Here is a 20,539-nt window from a genome sequence, read left to right as displayed (position 1 = left end):
TTGTGAACATAAGCATCTTATGAAAGATGTCAAGCAGATTATTCGTATAAATTTGTATCAATATATTTTGCATCGTACATATTCTAAATCCAAAGTTTAATTTTATCACATGAATCATTTAAGTTTAGTTTTAATATACTTGTCACGCTCGAAATTATTATGTTAAAGTGTAGGTGTATAATTCTGTTCTACATTACGCTTTAAAACAGATTATTGACTTGCCCATTTTACTAATTCAAAATGTGAGGCTATAGAAATATAGCTAAATTCAAGCTAAAAAGAAGAAAAATATTACTTTCAAACTTGATTTTATAACTTACAAATTATTTTTCAAGAAGCTCTCGTAGCTCAGTTGGTTAGAGCACCCGTTTAGTAAGCGGGAGGTCTTGAGTTCGACTCTCAACGAGAGCAAAATTTTAATTTTACTTTCTGGTTTCTATTTTTTTGGTTTTTGGGCTTTGGCCCAGTTACGCTACCATTTAAAATGCTTCTTTTTTCGGACACTTTTCTGTTAATTTTTTTTTTTGGGCTTTGGCCCCATTACGCTACCACTAAAATCATTTTAAAACGTAAGAATTTCGTTTTTGACTTGTCTGTCTTATATGTACAAAGTTTATTAATGGCCTTAACAACGTAAAATCCTCAATATAACAAAAATTTGGTTAACTTTACTATTTCCCCTGCTTCTTCTCTTTTCACGGGTAAAAAGACTAATGATGTTTCGAACAAATTTTTTCTTTAACGATTTTTACATAATAACTAAATTTCCATAAGTTAAAATTAATCGGTATACGTTATTTTTCCAAAAAATATATTCTGTATTTTTTAACTTTTTTAACTTATAGAAAAATAAAATTTATTTTCTATATGTTTATCGTGTTTGAAAAAAAAAAACTAGTCCAAAAGCTCTTTTTTTTTCTTCTTTTGGGTAAAATGACGCATTTATTTAGAGAAAGTATCTGTTCGGCTTACTTTTTTTTTAACTGAAGTATTTTGATGGTAATATTCTTTCGTTTGTGTACTGTGAAACCACACTTCTTTCATAGTGCAGTTTATTTAATATATCGCACAAAAAAAAAGTTAATTTTCCATATTTGTCACTTTAAAAAATATATTTAAATAGTTATCAAATGAATTATTATATAAATTTCCTTTAACTTTTTTTTTTTAATATCTTGATTTTAATTTGCTGATAAGGAGGTGAATTTTTGCGATGGGTCACTATCTGTATAATATTTGAGTAATGAAGGGCAGAGTGATGGTAAAGAAAAGGAGATGGAATGGTCTTTATTAAGGGACCCAATTGGATATTCACAAAATATGAGATAAAATTTGTAAAGTTTTGTGGTAAGAGGAAGTAAAAAAGAGTACTTGATTCATTGGTACATATGTAACAAAAACAAATGTGTAATCATAGTACGTAACCTTCACACATCGTCCAATTATTTTGGCTTTAATTGTAACTTGGTTTTTGACTTTTAGCAATCATATTGTTCCATCACATGATGACCAAACAGACACAAAGAAACGTATGATTGCTCCAACTGGAATGACATGGAGAAAAAGACTTTTCCCATACACTCTCTCTAAAATACTTTCAATTTTAACACTCATTTTCTTATTCCACTTGCTTGATTTTATTTTTTTAATAGGAAGATTCAATATTAATAAGTTTTCATTTAATTCTAATTATTTCTTTTTTAAGTTTGAACATCTTTATATCTTTAAGATTTATCTTAAAATAGAAATTACCTGTTAAGTCGTTATCGTAATAAATCTGATCCTGATATTACTGTTAGGTTTTTTTTAAAAAGACAAAAGACATTTGATATTAATGAATTGTGAATAAGTCTATATAAAAGATTAAGATACTCTTTTATATCTAAAACTTTAAGAGGATGAATTTATCTCAAGAAAAAGAATTTATGATTCTTTCGTTTATATATGATTTATTTACTTATATGTAAGTAAACTCTTTTATATTTTCTGATGTGAAACTTACAATTTATCTTGAATCCTAACGCTTTATGTATTTCAATAACCATTGTTTTTCTCAATCAACTTGATACTAAAGTTTCTGATCGTATTCGTAATATGATAAAGTATTTGTTGTGCACAATTTGTTAAGCTTTACATTTTATTTAAAGGTTATTGGGTAGAATATATGCAACTATATGTGAGGTGGATTTGGTTGTGTCTGCTCCATGTGTGTGCATTGAACATGTTTGAAAGAAAGACGCAAAGAAGATGCTGCTTATTCACTTTAATATGCTGCGCTGACTCAACCTTGCACACCTATGCGGCTTTTCCACTTCATGGCTTCATATATACCCCTCATTCCTAAGGACAAAAAAAAGAACCCTCATTTTTGGTTCAGTTTATTAGATCCAGTGAACACTAAAATGCCCCCAACTTGGCCCAACAATTGCTCATCATGAATAAGAATTTACTTTATATTCCTTCAACATCATGTCGGCGTGGATTCTATATTGATTTTAGCTGAGTTAACTATTAATATCGAGTGCTTATCATTAAATTAAAAACTATAATCAATAGTTAGAGTGTAATTCTTTTTACATTGTGACCGCAATAATTCAAAAGTTTTGTATTATAGATAGTTAAAAATCTCACGTCGATTGATCACATTTTTTTGATACCCAGTGATTCAATTCAAACATAAGGTGGAAAGAGTGATGTTTTGTTTATGTAGAAGAAACTTTGAGGGTGATTTATGCAGCAAGAATATGTTTGTTGTGGGATTGATCTGAAATGAATATGTATTTATATAAGGTGTTTATGGCCTAAAGAAGGTAAAAGGAGCACAAGCACATGTTAGGAAGTGGTGAGACCACAGAAATGATGAGGCCATGATAAAAAAAAACTGTGTTGTGAATGAAACATTTCCTAAATGTAATGGTAGGTAGTTGAGTATGCATGCACAATTGTTTGAAACATGCATGCAAAGGGATATGTACTTGCAGATAATGTCACATGTGAGTGTGTTGTTGGAAGAATAAAATTATGTTTTTGTGAAGAATAATGCTCTCTCATGCATTATTATCACACACATGTGCTCTACTTCTATACTTCTAAATTCATCACCAATATGAATATATGCCAAACCTTTAACTGCCTCATTTTCTTCTTCTTTTTCTCTTTCTTTTTCTTATATTCCCACACTTAATGTCTCAACGTCTCTCACCCCTACAATGCTTAATTCTTATTATTTTCATCAATTTTTCTCATTTTTCAAGTAAAAAAAGTATGGATTTCTTTTTCTGAAAAACTATTGGAGAGAGAAAAGTAGAGGAATTCATTCGATCTACACGAAATATTCTTGATAAATGTGTTACTATCAGTAAGATAAATATTATAAGTTCGATATTCAGAAAGAGTGAGAACAAAATCACCCATAAATAATATTGAAAATATTGATTGTCTTTATTCAATCAATTGCGAATGAATAAAAACAAGTAAATGAAGATAGATTACTAGAATAACATCGAGCGTAACATATTTTCCAGAAAATGTTTTTTTATCATTGATGACAAATTTAGAGATTTAATGATAAAAAAAAAAAGTTCTATTGGGTACTGTTAGGTTTACAAAGGAGGTTCACTGGGGCCACTTGTTAGGTTTTTAAGGAGGGAGTTATATTGAGGAGAACAAACACCCATGAGACCTGAGTCCAACTACATAAGGCATTGACACCACTCTCAACCCAAAACCTTAAGGTGATGTGTTTATGGGTCTTTATTTTTATATAGTGCTTTATTTTCTCATTTTTTATTAATGTGGGACTTAGACTCACACTTGAATTCTTAACAGGTACATGATAAACGAATTAGTCACATATTATCTATTAAGAACGAAATGTTAAAATTATTTTATTATAATACATTGATAAATAGTTCAAAACATTAGAAAATTAATAACTAATAAGTTTTGTTTAAATTTTATCTTAAATTTAAAATTTTATAAATTTTTTCTTGCAACTATTTAAGATAGAAGATAGTACGAAAGATTTGGGTTCATATAACATTCCAATTTATATAGTTAATACTACAAAATAGACATAGACATGATATCATAAAAAAAAGCATATGTATAATTTATATATTACTAGTAAAAATATATGCGCTCACTTGTTTACGATAATAAAAAATAATAAAATTAATCGATGTTCCTGACATTATATTTTATCACTGAATTTATAATGATATTGTGATGTTGTGACAGATTTATAGTGGAAACTAATCACTAACTTTATTTCATTCATTGTCATATTATAATCGAAAATGTAAAGAGTCAAATTCCTCGTCATGTTCCACCAAACAACTTTACCCACAAACACAAGTTAATAAATCTCATGTCTCTTACATGTATTTGCCACATCTTTAATTATTTTTAAAAATTCTTTTTTTTTTCTCTCTCGAGGGATAGTGCTATATTTTAGTTCCACGTGATTTGATTTCTAATTTAAAAAAATATATATATAATTTATTTTGTCCAATAAAACAGCACTTGAGAAATTTTACTACTAACAAGTAGAATTGCAATTTTATTTAAAAGTGATTATTAATTAGTTGAATGAACAGTAGAATGAGTTTGAAAGAAAGAGAAAAAAGTAATATTATATATCTGGATGCCAACCCGCACGTTGTGATAAAATGAAAGTCTCTAAATTTGTGTGAAGTAACGTACGAATGCGCAATGAATTGCTGTTTTCCTCTTTTGTAAGCTGTAACACACATCACCTACCTCACCTCCTTTTTTCACGTACTTAACTTCTACTTCTTTATTAACATATAGGGACAAATCTAAAACGTCGTCGTTCCATCTCACAATAACATGTATTCCTTTCTCTCTGCAGGATCCCTGAAATATACATAGAATAAGTGTTTTGAACTAGTTTTAATACCTTTAGATCATATATATGACCGCTACAACTTTAATCTTTTAGATTATGTTTTATTACTTTATATTTATTCTAACCAAAAATAACTTTAACCCTTCACCCTTTATTTTAGTAAGAAAGTTACTTCTAAGAACCGTAGTCCAGAATTAATTTTCTTGAAACAGTTAACTTGAGGATTTAATTATAAACTCTAAAACAGTTGTATTTGTATTCAGTTCTTTCTAATAATGAGTCTTGAAGAATGAAGTACTATATGATAATAGAACTTGGCTTTCAAAAGATAATTTTGTAAATCCTATTTAATAGCATAAAACTATTAAACAAAATATTTTGTAGTTGATAATCATAAAATATAGATTATTAAGATGTATTTATCATATTACATTCAATCAAATCAAAAGATTAAATGAGATACAAGTTTATGACAATCTAATGATCAATCTAAAGATTTGGAACTTTTAAAAAAGATATACACACGAGTCTAAAATATCATCTATACAGCTGCATCTCCTTTCCTTTTAATTGATCCAGCTACAACTTTTTTCATCTGTCCATATCAATTAAGTGATCATTGTTACAAAAGAAAACAAGACATAGAGAAAAGGTAAGCTAATGTACAAACAAAATTTAATCATTAAAGAATACAAACACTTAAATCATACATAACCAATCATCATATCTCATACAAAGACCTAAAAATATGATTTAATTATCCGGATACATGCATTGATATTAGACCTGGTAAGTAGTGGCGGAACTTGAACAAAAATTTTAGGGGGCCAAATTATATTTGTTATATATAAATTAATTTTTTAATTAAAAAAAATTCATTTCTTTACATCGTTTTCTTTATTCAAAATAAGTACTCATGATAATAAAATCCAAACACTATGACAATAATATATATGGAATCAAAAAAAAGTTACCTTTAGTCAAAGTGTTCATCTATGTTCTTTCAATGACTTAAAATCTTCAATAATTGAATCAAAACTGAAGCTAGTTGCAATATCACTTTCCATGAAAATCAACTCAATTACGTGTAACAATGAAAACATCTGAGTTAGGCCGTTCGCTTGATTTTTTACTAAAAAGATAGCACGGTAATCAATATGCATCATCTTTTAGTGGCGACATGAAAGAAATAAGTTAAACCATGTATATTGAAATCTTCTTGGATGATCATCTTTACCGGACAACGAATAATTTTCTAGATGCATTTGATATGGACCTCATTTTAGATAAGCCCTTCGTACCTCATTAATTTGATTGTGGGTATTGTCAAGTTTGAATACGCTTATCTGGATCACGATCTAAAGCATTTTCAAATTCATTATATATAATTTAGGAACCTTTTTTTTCCAGCAAAGAATGAATAAACTAAAGAAGAACACTTATGGGGTGCTCTAACCCTTTTACAAAAAGATCAATAACATGTATAAAAAGATGTAAAAGCTTGACATCGAAACCTTTCAAGACATGACAGTCAATAACTAGAGATCCATCAAAGATTAAAAAGACCCTAAAGAAGATGCACATGAGACTAAAGCAATAGCCACAAACTTGTTATGCTGCTCCAAAATACACAACCAAAAATAGAGACAGAAAGATCCTACACATGAATAGGTACAGGCAAGCGTATAATTTAGGAACCTTATAAAGTTGTTTTTCATTTTCTTCAATTTTTGAATTCTCGTGAAGTTTCACAATTTTAAATGACGTATATGTATTTTTTTCATCTTCATCACAAGCCTTTCTCTTGAAAAAAGAATCAATTATTTTACTCTTTTCCATAATTTTTCTAATATAAATTTGTCACATCTCACCTATTTACAAAAAGATAAAATTATGAATACCCCAAATTAAATCTTAAACAAAAACTCAATATTTTAAGAAAATTAATAACTTATAAATGATTAGCTTCCCTTATCTTAGAGTAGATTCCTAATTTTGCTTTTCCTTTACACAACTTCAAAGCCTAAAAGAGCTCTATCTACACAAAGAAGAGTTTAATCAACAATTAGAGCATGATTTTATTATCTCTAGCAAATAGAGATATGCCTAGAGCGTAGAAAAGCTACATATAAGAGAAAAACATATTGTTTCGAAAAAAAGGTAAAAAATGAACTTATTTAAAAGAATAAATTGTCCGGTCCAAAATGTTTCTTAACTCTTCAATTTTTTCGTAGTGCAATTTGATTTTGAAAATAATGGTGGTGAAAATTGAGATTGAAATAAGAGGAGAGAAAGAAATTGAGGCACGGAAGAGAGAAACAAAATAAAGAAGTGTAGGAAGTTATAATATAGAGAGAAAATGTGATTTTTAAATTTTAAAAAAGTTTTTTCAAACTAAATTAATATAAATAAAGTAATAATATATAAATATTTTTTTTAAATATATAAAAAATAAAATAAATAAAATATCGTTGGGAGATCCATGACTCCCCTGTCTCACTTATGTTTCGTCACTGCTGGTGAGTTGTGCACTTGTGGTGACATCCAATGCTCTGTCAAGCCATAGATAAAGAGTTTTTACTCTACCATACACAAAGTTAGTTTGTTAACGTATTTGACCAAGGTAAAACTCCTATAATAGGATCTCATGCTCCTCTCACCACATACTCTATTATTATTATCTATTTGAGAATTGAATAGTTATTAAAACATCAACAAATAACTTTCAACTGAATCCCCACATTAATACATACATTACTACAAATCACTATTAATCATCCTTGAATTCTTGAATTACCATTGACCAATCTCAACTCAACCTCATCTAAATAATATCAATTACATATTATATATCACTCATTTCCTAGACAATAATTCACGTTTACCACAAAACACCAAAATTTTAGCATAAAAAATATTATTTGATTCTAATGTATTCGTTCAACATAATCATGTACTCGTTGAACATTTCTATTCTATTAATACTTTTTATTCGAATTCACAACATTTCTATTAAATCAAGTCACCTCCTTTTTAAATACCACATTTTATTGTTAAAAAGTTATTGCGCACTTTTTTTTTTCAAATATAATTATGAAAAAATTAATTTACTAAAAATCAATCTCATCAATCTAATGATTAATAATGTGTTTTGTGATATATCTCCTTTATTAGGTGGACTGTCTTATCCTAATCCCATAATAATTATGTTAATCAATATATTATAATAATATTTATAACAGTAGTAATTTTTACAACTTGAAAAAATCTCATTGAGGTCTTAAATATTTTTCCTCGTGTTATTCAGGATTTCTTTTTCTTCCATGTTGAAAATACCATCTCCTTATATTATTAGTGGGTTTTTATTTATACCGTCCGCATGATGAATTCAGGATAAATTGGATTTTGATATAGTAATAATTTGATTAATAATAGTAGTTATTAGCATATTAGAATAAAAACAGACATTACAAGTGTTCACAATTTTTTAAATATTTATATCGTATTATAAGTTAATATTTATATTGTATTTTTAGTTATAATATGTATATAAATTGATAAAAACAATGAGAATATTAAAAAGTACATGAATGTTAGGAGTAGAAATTATAAATATATATATATATATATATATATATATATATATATATATATATATATATATATATAAACCTGTGATAGTTATATACAAAATATTTCAAATGATTATTTGACTTGAACTCATATTATAGATATTTTATTTTATTTCGAAAAGATTGATGTATTGAATAGATTTATAAATTTTGCACTTGTCATACTACATTTCGTTCGCACAGAGTCAATAACCACTTATATAATAAAGTAGATTTCTTTCATCTATGAGATTGTATGATCCTTTATCGATTCTCACTACCTAACACTTTTCTTTATGTGAGTTTAATATTATTAAAGTCAGGATAATCTCATACACAGAATCAACATTAATCTCATTCACACATAAATCAACATTTTACACTAGATTATGGGTCATGCGCTCACTATACTTGGCCACATACCCCACACAAAAATAGTAGATTATGATTAACATATTGAATCTACTTAGTCATATGCTCACTCATATTATTTTCAAAATATTAAAACATGTAATCCAATTTATTTATCGAAAAAAAAAATTTAACAAATCTTAATAATTAAAAGCATTTAAAATAAAATTTTCAAGTTTTTGGAACATTGTTCGGTTCAACCACTTGTCTTTCTCCAAGAGAGCCCACTTGTTGGCCCAACAAGTTCACCTACACTCACCTTATCATAATAGCTCGCACAATGAGGAAATTGTTTCGCCGAACAATCTAATCTCTAGAAGAGGTTTGTCTATTCACCAATCTTCTTTGAGCTCTTTAGATTTTCAAAAATTCACTTTCACTCAACAATTGGATGGCTCGTCCAACGAGTTTACACAATTTCAAAAATTCAATAGATGTATCAAATCAATCAATGGGTAAATTTGGAACAATTTTACTCTCTTGTACTGAAAGTGCTATAATTAGTTCAAAATGACTTTAAATGATACCAATTAATACTCACATAATTACACAAGCATCTCAATTATTAGATACATTAATAACTTTTATCACAACCCACACATAATCATAATCTATCATCATATAACAACTATATTTACTTTGGTCAACAATATATCACACAATTTTCCATAATCAATTCATTCAACCAAACTTACTCGTAAAGAGCAAACTAGTTTCCTTTACCTAAATAGAGTTTTTGACTCAATTAAAGACATTAACTCTCACATGATGTTCCATCTAAAAATAAAATAAAAACACATATCAATTATATAACATACCATAATATAATGATTACAAACATACGAAAAATCATCTTAAGCTTTTTTTTAACCATTTGCAACCGCACCACGTGCAACAAAAAATTCAATCTAACTCAAAACTTATACTAATCACAATTTTAATAGGATATATTATGACTCATGTCATATTCTCTAATCTATAAATAAAAGAGAATTATTTAAAATATATATATATATATATATATATATATATATATATTATATTTTATAGAATGACTACTTCTACTTTCAACTAATTTGTAGATTAATATGATATGATACCCACTTGTTTGATATGTTTCATGTAAGCAATTATATTATATATTTTATCTCAAAAATATAAGACAGATAAGGTAAGAGCTAACTTATTATTATTATTTAAAGTAAAGTTAAACAATTGTTTTAGTGTCACGATGTTATTTTTATTTTGTCTCTTATTTAAAAAATAATATATGTATTTTTTTAAAATAATCAGTATGTTTTCTTCTATCAAACTAATTAATAGAGTTAACAATTACATTTAACATTAAAAAAATTAAAACTATTAAAAACTGTAGGATAAAATGAAAAATTCATCATAATAATAAAATAAAAAACTATTTAACAACTATTTGACTTAGAAAATAAATTCCAAATATTTTATTTCACACGCTTCCATTTAGTGGCGAAAAATAAAGAAAAACAAAGATGCAGTTATTTTATAAAGAAAACTATTAACACTTTAATTATAAAAAAAATTATATCGTATGATTTTTTATAAAAATGTCAATATTTTTGGAATTGAAAAAATTATAAAAAATAGAAAATTAATAATTTAATTAATTTATTCAGTCATACTTTGTATGTAAGATATTAAAAAAAATATATAGTATGTAAAGAAATTAATATAGTGTTTTTAAAAATTTGTTTGAAAAAGGGCATTATTTAGTTTAAAAGTATGATGTGTATGGTGTGTCCTGAAACATTAATTAGAGAAGGTAGAAGAAGGTAAAAAATGAAGAAAAGGACGTGTAGGAGACGCGCACGTACGTGGGAGTGGGGCCGCTTTCTGTTTTCAGCGATGATGACATATGAGTTTCCGTGGGTCCCACTTTTCCGCGTTGGTCCACTCGCTCTGCAACATCTTGCCCTCTTTTCCATGGCCCCACACCTTCCCAACACGCCACCTCTCTTTATCCTCTCAATTTTTTTTCTTTTTCATTTAAAACCCACAACAAATATTTTCTTCATTATTATTATTTTAAACACAACTAATAATTTCTTTATAAATAAACTAAAATAAAAATCTAAAAGGCATTGCTCTTTTGAATAATTGGACCACTCTCGCTCACTATTTTTTGTTAGTTATATCTAATCTAAATCGAGTTATGAAGTCAATTTTAGTTATTATAAATTCACAGAAATGCGATTACATATAATTTAAAAAATAAATAGAAATAAATATACAAGCTAACAATAAATACACAAGCAAATAATAGACATTTTTAGGAGTGTGTCAAATCAAAAATTGATAACTACAAATACTTTTTGGAAAAGAAAAACATTAATAACTTATGTCTTTTTGTCGTGTTTAAGATTTTTGAAATTCACTCTATGGACACTGTTGATGTTCATGATATGAAATTATCAATAATAGATAAGTTTTTATGTGTAAGGTTGACTGAATATGAATTTGATATTTCCGATTATTAACTCAACCAATAAAATTAGTTTATAATTTCAACATAACTTTAATCATCTTGCTAACATTTCAAAGAAATAAGAAATATCAGTATACATCATTCACTCTGATAATCACCTGCTAATTTATTCTTTTCGTATATTAAATTTATTAAAAAAACCATCTAAAAAAATATGATTGTCAATATATTCTTTTACTTCACAATTATATTAAGTAAATACAAAATGTTAAACTTATATGATTTTTATTTGTACATAACTACAAATTTAACAATTGAGCAATTTCATTAGTTTTTTTTTTTTTGTGAAAAATTTATTGTGATGATAAATTAGATGATTTAACTTTCATTCACATAAAATAATATACAAAATTTAATATTATACTTATATCTATTTATTTATACTTTTTTATAATAAGTATGGTTTAATTATTTTTTGCGAGATGTAATTTTTTATTATAGGTTTGATGTGGTTTACTATGTTTTGTTTCTAATTTTATTTTAATGATATTTAATGTAATAATAAATGGTTTTTGAAATTTCAGAATAATTAAAATGTGAATTTTGAAAAACTTTCGCACCTTATATGGACCAGTCTCATAAATTCTATTTTTGTTCTATATATATTTAAAATTTTCAATACAATCCATAAACAACTGTCTATTTTTCTAAAGCTAAAGCATGTTTATTCAATCATGAGACTTGGAAAATTTTAATTTAGGACACTCCGCAAACTATTATGAGAATTGAAAATAAGAACAGCAACATAATTATTCATTACTTATTATTCAAAGTCACTATTTTGTTAGATAATTGTAACTTTTATTTGTTAAATGTTTTTATCATTAAGAATGCATCCCAATAGTTAATAACTAAATTACACTATAAAAAATAGCATCTATGCTTTCATAGTCAAAAGTTTATCTTTCATTAATAATTTGTTTCTTGATGGAGGTTAGGGTGGTAGACTATTACATGTCTCCCACCATGGAAATTTTCTTCGCACCGTTAGATCAACTCAATCTCAAATAAAAGGTTCAGATTTTTTTATCAGGTGATGATCTTTATCTTCTTTCATTTGGTTCTTGTGCTCCGTCGAAGGTGATTTTTTGACAAGGATATTTTATTTTATTTATTGTCAATGTTTTTCCTCTTCTTTTCTTATTCTATTTATTTAATATTATTATACCAAATACTGATAATTGGAAATTTCAGATTTTCTTTGTAGATTTTTTTTTTTTTGCAGAGCAGACTTTAGGGAAATATTAATATCAGGAAGTTAGCCAATTTTTTAAGAACAAAAAACCGTTATTTATTATAAGGTAAATTTAAATAAAATTCATGATTTATCATAGGTTAATGAGTTTTATTTTATCCATGATTTAAAAAGTGACATTATTTTACTTTGACTGATGTTTCCTTAATATTTAGGCATCTGGCGGACAAATTGTGGGTCATACATACATGATAAGTTCAGTTTGGATAGCACCATGCATGACCCCATATTAGAACCAGAGAATTATAAAATTATTTTATAATAGGGTTAATCAATGATCATGTGAACTAATTAAAAATCTAGAGGTGTTTATTTTTCCAATTTTAACCCCATCCCTATTAACTCGGTTTGACTAAATTAGGATAAAATGAAAAGGAATGTTATAGGATTTGCATAGTGTTTTGCTTTATCATTATCTAAGGATATTTTCCACATTTAACACGTGTACTAAGTATTTTTCTTACATGAGTAAATAACATATAAATAAATAAATGCCATGTTACTTGACTTTGACTAATTTACATAGATTAAAGGGAGAGATGTTAATGTGTTTAAGTTAGTCATGAAACTGATGGTGTTATGTGTTTGGACTAAGAAATGGTTTTGTTAACGTTTTGTGGTGGTTATAACTAATTTAAAAAGAATAGCATTTACAGTAATTATGAGATAAATGAAATAAAAAATTAATTCTTTTGCGATAGCCATAATTAGATATATATAGAAAATCTAGATTATGATGATTAAAAGAATCGATTATTGCATGTTTGATTTATTTTTGATAAAGTATAATAAATGATAGCAAAATTGCATTAGAAGCTAAAATTGGGGGCTGTGGTAGATATGAATGATTAAAGGAAGAGATGATGGATGGTGGCATTGAAAGAATGGGGATTTGAAGAAAATAAAAGTTAGTAGATGAGAATGGGAGTGATGATTGAAATGCACACAGAACATAAACAGAGACAGAAACAGAGGTAGAAGGAGCAGAGAGAGAGAGAGTGAATTATTAGAATGGTATGCGAAGAAAGACAGGGAAAAGTTGGGGAAAGTTACTCACACTTTTCTCCAACTCCCATGAATCGCCATGTGGCTTAACTTAACTCACCATCTCCACCCCACACCCACACATTATAAATTATATATAATAAATATTTTAATTCCGCGCATGAACCCTCTCTCTCTCTCTAACAGTGACGCACACAAATATTCCATTTTCCTTAAAAGCATATATCACCTGTTTTCACTATTCTCTAGCCCATAAAAAGCTTAAATGCAAGAAACAACAAATAAATGAATAACCAGACATTATTAATAATATTGAATGATGAACTTTAAAGATTTAAATCTGTTGGGAGAAGACAAAGCGGAAGGCAAGAGTTAAGAGAAGAGTGTCATTGTGGGAGTAGTGGCCACTGGGGAATCAATGTCACAGTTTGAACTTCTATATATATACAGTCTACAGTTTTGTTTTCTAAACTAGTATTATTCTAAATAATCCCCACTTTTTCACAGTGAAAAGTGTTTCTTCTCTGCTCTTATTTATTCATCGTAAGTAAGAAAAGGTTCCCAACCGAATATACGTTTTTCAGATGATGCTGCTTTTTTGCACTGCTTCACTGCTTTTCCTGCAATATAAAAATTAAAAAATTTTGCCCCCCAATATATATAATAAAAAATGAAAAAAATGTATTTGTATTTTAGAAACATTCCCTGTGAAAATTGTGGTAGAGGAGATGAATTTGTAGTAGGTGGGAGTGGAAAAGGAAAGAGGTTATCCTATGAAAGGGGTTTGACGAGACACGTGGCGAGAGGGGGGAGATGGTGGAGGAATAACCAATATAATATTATCTTTGCATAAAAAAAAAGGGAAAGAGTGAGTCAGAGTGCACACTGATGAACGCAAAGAGAGAAAGAGAAAGGATAGGGATAGGGATAGGGATAGGGATTCAAGTTGTTGAGTGAATGAATAATGAAAGGATTGAGTTGAAGTGGCTTCAAAAGTAGAGCTTCGGAACCATAAAGTTCTTCAACGGAATACCCACTTTGCACTCCCTTTCTTACGTTACACATTTTCATATCCTTTAAACAATTAATAAAAAGCAAATATTAGTTCAAAATTTCTGAATACCCACTCTTGGCACACCAAAGTGGGTACCAAAACCACCAGCACTTGAAACATGATTTTGGACACATGAATGCTATTTTAAGGTAATTGTTGTTGAATAGGTTTCGAAGGTTGAGAATTTGGTTACGTTTGGAAGGGGTGCATGTCAAGGTGCTTACCATGGAATGAAGTTATATATATATTTTTTGGAGTCAAATCAATGAACTGGCTTGCATAAGTTGGGCATTGGTTTACATGTATGTGGACATTGACCCAAACTACCAACATCAAACTTTGTACTATTTTATTTATTTGTTTGCATAAAGCTTAAATGAGAACAGACCCACCATCGCCATGGATAATGCTTCCTTTAGTAAATGCTATAAATTAATTCCCTCTACATGCACCCTGCCCTACCATTTTTTCATCACAACAAAAATTAACACCAATCCGATACTTCTTATCTTCTAATATTACATTTTTCCTGTAAATAAACATTTTCCTTCGAATTCAATTATTCTATCTTCAGACACTTTAAATTAAATTAAATTAAATTAAAAAAATCAAAGTTAAAAGTTATATTTTAATTTATACATTACTTATTCAATCAGGAATACTTTCAAATATATGGATCACTTATTATAAGTTCAAAACATATTACGTGGGTACGACCTTCATGAAAAAAAAATCAATACTATATGTTATTTCTGTAAAAAAAAAAAACAAAACAAAAAATAGTTGGAAGGTTATAAATATTTTAAACAAAATTTACATTGATCAAGTAATTCTTAATTTAGTATTTCATTACTCCTTGATCAATCAAGAATTAATAATGAAAAATGAGTTTACTGAATACTAATGAGTATTTAATATTTCTAATCTCATTAAGAAGAGAGCATTAATTTTGAGATTAATAACAAAATAAATATATAATTGAGCATGATTATTAGATAAGCATGCATTGTTGTAGTAAAGATGGTAAACGTAGGCACAGTAAAATGTAAAAGGTTTTGGAAGAGTAGATTTAAGAGGAGGGGTTAGTCCTACCATGAATGAGCTGGATCCACTCTTTCAGGAGCCACTCACACCCAACTTTCACTATATTATATTTATAAAATTATAATTATTATAAATATGTAACATCACAAACTATCTCTGGAAATAACAAAATTAAAACTACAACTATTACCTTCATATTATTATTATTGGAAATTTATTAAGTATCATAATAAATAACATTGATGTCTTGCTTAAAACAATTACAAATACTGAATACAAAATAACAAATCTCATCAATACCGGAGAATAATTAAAAAATAATTAAATACCGAGAAATTCAGCGTGTAACAGTGACAAGGCGAGGACATAAGCTTGAGGCGCAGAACGATAGTTATTGTTTTTTATTTATTTTATATTATTATGAAATAAAAATATATTTCTCACCCAAAATTCTTCTTCTCTTTCTTTCTCCTCCGATTCTTGCGTTGCGAATTGGTCCAATTGCAAACTCAGCAGCACCTGCTCCTCAATTTGTTTCGCTCCACTTTGGCCTCGAACTCGATTCGAACTATGTGAACGCCACTGTTGTCTCTCGTATGTTGTTGCTGTTGCTGTTATTACTATTGTTGTGGTGGTTCTACTGTTCTGTTAGGTTCGGTTTGGATCTCCGAAGCATGAATCTGGGCAACGGAAAGGGATCCATGTCAACGGTTACTACAACAGCGGTTATGAAATCCGGAGACGCCGTCTCCGACCAGTTTCCGGCGGGTCTCAGGGTTCTGGTGGTCGACGATGATCCCACGTGCCTCATGATTCTCGAGAAGATGCTTCGCACGTGCCTCTACGAAGGTACCACTCTACTACTACTCCATCCTCCATCCGTTTGTTGTTACTGTTTTCTGTTTCTCCCTGTTTCCTATTCGAACGTCCGATAATTAATTGAACTTCTCAAAAAATAACAAAAGAGAAACAGAACAAAAATTGAAACCCCAACTTAATTAACTACTTGGGGATCAGTTTTTTTCTTCTTGATTTGTTGATTCTTCCTCTGAATCAGACTTTTCCTAACCGTTGGATGTCAGATTTGTAATTTTGTTTCTGTTGTGGAATTTTATCTTGGTTGATATGTATGCGAACTTTTAGAATTTTTGTTGTGGTGGTGGTTTCAGTTACCAAATGCAACCGAGCAGAGACTGCGCTTTCACTTCTTAGAGAGAACAAAAATGGGTTTGACATTGTTATAAGCGATGTGCATATGCCTGACATGGATGGATTTAAACTTCTGGAGCACATTGGGTTGGAGATGGACCTTCCTGTTATCAGTGAGTGTCTCGTTTGACCTTATTAGATCTGTTTCTGGTGGAGTGCATTGGTGTTTAAATTTGTATTTTCTGTGATTGTTGCAGTGATGTCTGCGGATGATGGTAAAAGTGTTGTTATGAAGGGTGTGACTCACGGTGCTTGTGATTATCTGATTAAGCCTGTTCGCATTGAGGCTTTGAAGAACATATGGCAGCATGTGGTTCGGAAGAAGAAGAATGAGTGGAAAGATGCAGAGCAATCCGGCAGTGCCGAAGAAGGAGATCGCCAACCTAAGGCATCTGATGAAGCAGATTACTCTTCCTCAGCTAACGAAGGCAGTTGGCGAAACTCAAAGAAGAGAAGGGACGAGGAGGAGGAGGCAGAGGAAAGAGATGACACATCCACGTTAAAGAAACCGCGAGTTGTTTGGTCTGTGGAGCTTCATCAACAGTTTGTGGCTGCTGTGGATCAGCTCGGAATTGACAGTATGTATCTTTTGCCTGGGTTTTTGAAGTTGTTTGTAGCTTTTCTATCTTTGTTGCATTTCCACTGAAGTGAAGACCTATGCAACCGAACTTTTGATGCATAGTTGTTGGGATTTTTGTGTGTATATTGTCCAAACAACACTTTGACCACTTTGGTTTCCAGTTTTCGATACTCCCATTGTCTGGTTCATTGCAAGTAGGTTTGGCATGGTTTTCAAATTATTCGGGTCAGCAATATTAATAGATACATTAAGACTCTATTTTGGCTTTAAAGTTGCATCTATAGTCAAGTCTTATCCCACAAGTTGCGGTTCTAGCCATTTTTATAGTCTTTCATGTATTTTCCGGAGTTCCTCTTCTACGTGTTTTACTTGACTATTTTCCACTGTTCTTATTGGAGCCTCTATTAGTTTGCTAATATCATGAACCATCTTTAGTGAGTTTTTCTCTAGTAATTTGCTTGTGCATTTGGTCATCTTGTCTTTTTATTGTATGTTCATTCTTCCTTTTGTTTAATCTAGTAATTTGCTTGAATATTCTTCTTCAGAGTTATGATACTCTTTAATTTTGCATGACTCATCTGATATTTGTATTCAGAGGCTGTTCCTAAAAAAATTCTGGAATTGATGAATGTTCCTGGGCTCACTAGAGAAAATGTTGCCAGCCACCTGCAGGTATCATACTGTTATACTGTCTGTACTTTGGGAAGGACTTGGTTTAAATTTTACACCTACTTGATTGAAGATCCCTTTTTTCATCTTGTTTTTGTTACAGAAATACCGGTTGTATCTTCGAAGATTGAGTGGAGTTTCTCAACACCAGAATAATATGAGCAACTCCTTTCTCGGCTCTCAAGAGGCAACGTTTGGGACAATTTCTTCGATTAACGGGATTGATCTTCAAACTCTTGCAGTTGCTGGCCAGCTTCCTGCTCAAAGTCTGGCTACTCTTCAAGCAGCAGGACTTGGTAGGTCAACTGCAAAAGCTGGTGTACCAATGCCTCTCATGGATCAAAGGAACCTTTTTAGTTTTGAAAACCCAAGGGTACGATTTGGAGAAGGCCAACAGCAACATTTAAGCAGTAGTAAACCAATGAACTTATTGCTTGGAATCCCCACCAACATGGAGCCTAAGCAGCTTGCCAATTTGCACCAGTCTACCCAATCCATTGCCGGTTTGAATATGCGAGTCAATGCATCTGCCCCACAAGGCAACCCCTTATTGATGCAGATGCCACAATCTCAACCTAGAGGTCAGATGCTAAGTGAAAATACTGGTCCTCGTGTTCCCAGGCTTCCATCATCGTTGGGGCACCCTAATGTATCAAATGGAATTTCTAATGGCTTTCTGGGCAGAAATGGAATTGCTGGTAATAACAGAGGACCTGCGTATAATCCTGTTCCACCAAACTCTTCGTTGTTGAGTTTTCCAATGAATCAAAGCTCTGAAGTCTCCGTCAACAATAGTTTACCTCTTGGAAGCACTCCAGGTATATCCAGTATCACAACAAAAGGCTCATTTCAGGAGGAAGTTACATCTGGAATTAAAGCATCTGGTGGATTCCCAAGTTATGATATTTTTAATGAACTGCACCATCACAAGTCCCATGATTGGGAGATAACAAACCCAGGCCTGACATACAGTGCCCCCCATCATGCAAATCATTTACAAGGTAACATTGATGTCTCGCCATCAGTTTTAGTGCATCAAGGGTTTTCTTCTACCCAGCAGACCGGCCAAAGCAGAGATGCTACTTTAATTGGAAAAGCTATGTTCTCCGTGGGAGAAGGGTCGGAGCAAGATAACCTCCAAAATGCTGTTCAACACCTCCATCCGCTTCTTGTTGACAATTCAGTAAGGGTTAAGTCTGAAAGAATTCCCGATGCAAGCTCCCAGACTAACCTCTTCCCTGACCATTATGGGCAGGAGGATCTGATGAGTGCACTTCTAAAGCAGGTTTGCCCTTCATCTCTTTCTTTCTTTGGACCTGGAATATTTACAAATCAGTTTTCTCATGTGTTTCTAATGTTGGCAGCAAGAAGGCATGGGACCATCTGAGAGTGAGTTTGAATTTGATGCTTATTCTCTGGACAACATCCCTGTCTAGAACAAACCCTGGCCAGTTCTTTCTGATTGCAGTTTGTCAGTGTAAATAGTTTATGTTACAAAAGCACGTTATCATCCTGCAGTTAGCAATTTTGGAACTGAGTCTAAATTGTTCAACAAACAGGATTTGGTTGATGTCAAATATTCAGACTTCTGGAATTACTAGTGTATTGTAATGGCTTAGTCTGAATGGTTAAGATGAATCAGATAAAAACGTCAACTGCATATATATGCACAAGGCACGTGCAATTTTGACTGCTATTGATAGCAAAGTTGCTAGCAAGCTTCTAATTTTAGGGTGTTCTTGAAGGTATGTTGGCGTAGGGCAGAATTGCAGAAGCAAGGTTTTGATACATCTGCAAAGTTGTCGTAGGATCTTTTCTAACTTCAAATAACAAATTATGATTTTTTTTTTCTTCTGTTTCTTTTGTAATTTATGTCATTCAAAGTAAGTAACGACTTCCCTAAGCATGTAAATATTGCATTTGGCTGCTCTAGACGTTTGGTCTGGCCATTCTTTTCTGGTTGCTTCTGTACTGCGATACTTCTGTGCTTTTAATGTTCATTATGTCATGCATTCTTTGTACATGAACCTGGTTCGGTACTTCTCTCAGATTTTATGGCTACCACTCTATAGCTATGCAATATTCATTGCTAAGCATATTTCAAGCGTATATGGGAATCTCTATGCTACGTTAGAGAATCTCTCAACGCCCTTTTGCAGCTTCCCGAAAACAACTTAATTATCAGAATGCACATAGATAGGGAAAGTTAATTTTGTGTATAAGTGTTTTCAATGCATATGCATGAATGTTCAAGTATAATCTAAGATACTTAGAACCACTTTAATCCCAAATTCTTGTCATCAAGGGCACACA

At 30.3% G+C, this 20,539-nt stretch overlaps 1 protein-coding gene and 1 non-coding gene across 2 annotated transcripts; both read left to right on the top strand.

Moving 5' to 3' along the window:
- Positions 1–337: 337 nt before the first annotated feature.
- On the top strand, positions 338–411 carry TRNAT-AGU (transfer RNA threonine (anticodon AGU)). The gene has a single exon. It is a non-coding gene; the product is annotated as a tRNA-Thr (tRNA).
- A 15,778-nt stretch (positions 412–16,189) lies between these two features.
- LOC114177865 (two-component response regulator ARR2-like) lies at positions 16,190–20,247 on the top strand. Its single transcript, XM_028063451.2, has 6 exons — positions 16,190–16,617; positions 16,938–17,090; positions 17,175–17,555; positions 18,153–18,229; positions 18,330–19,511; positions 19,591–20,247. The coding sequence occupies exons 1-6, from the start codon at positions 16,365–16,367 to the stop codon at positions 19,660–19,662; spliced, it is 2,118 nt and encodes a 705-aa protein (XP_027919252.2). The 5' UTR covers positions 16,190–16,364; the 3' UTR covers positions 19,663–20,247.
- Positions 20,248–20,539: the final 292 nt, after the last annotated feature.

This window comes from Vigna unguiculata, chromosome 3 (genome assembly GCF_037176805.1).
Source record: "Vigna unguiculata cultivar grain cowpea cultivar isolate G323 ecotype 2 chromosome 3, ASM3717680v1, whole genome shotgun sequence".
In the NCBI taxonomy this organism is placed as follows: domain Eukaryota; kingdom Viridiplantae; phylum Streptophyta; class Magnoliopsida; order Fabales; family Fabaceae; genus Vigna; species Vigna unguiculata.
This window is presented reverse-complemented; position numbering and strand designations above follow the sequence as displayed.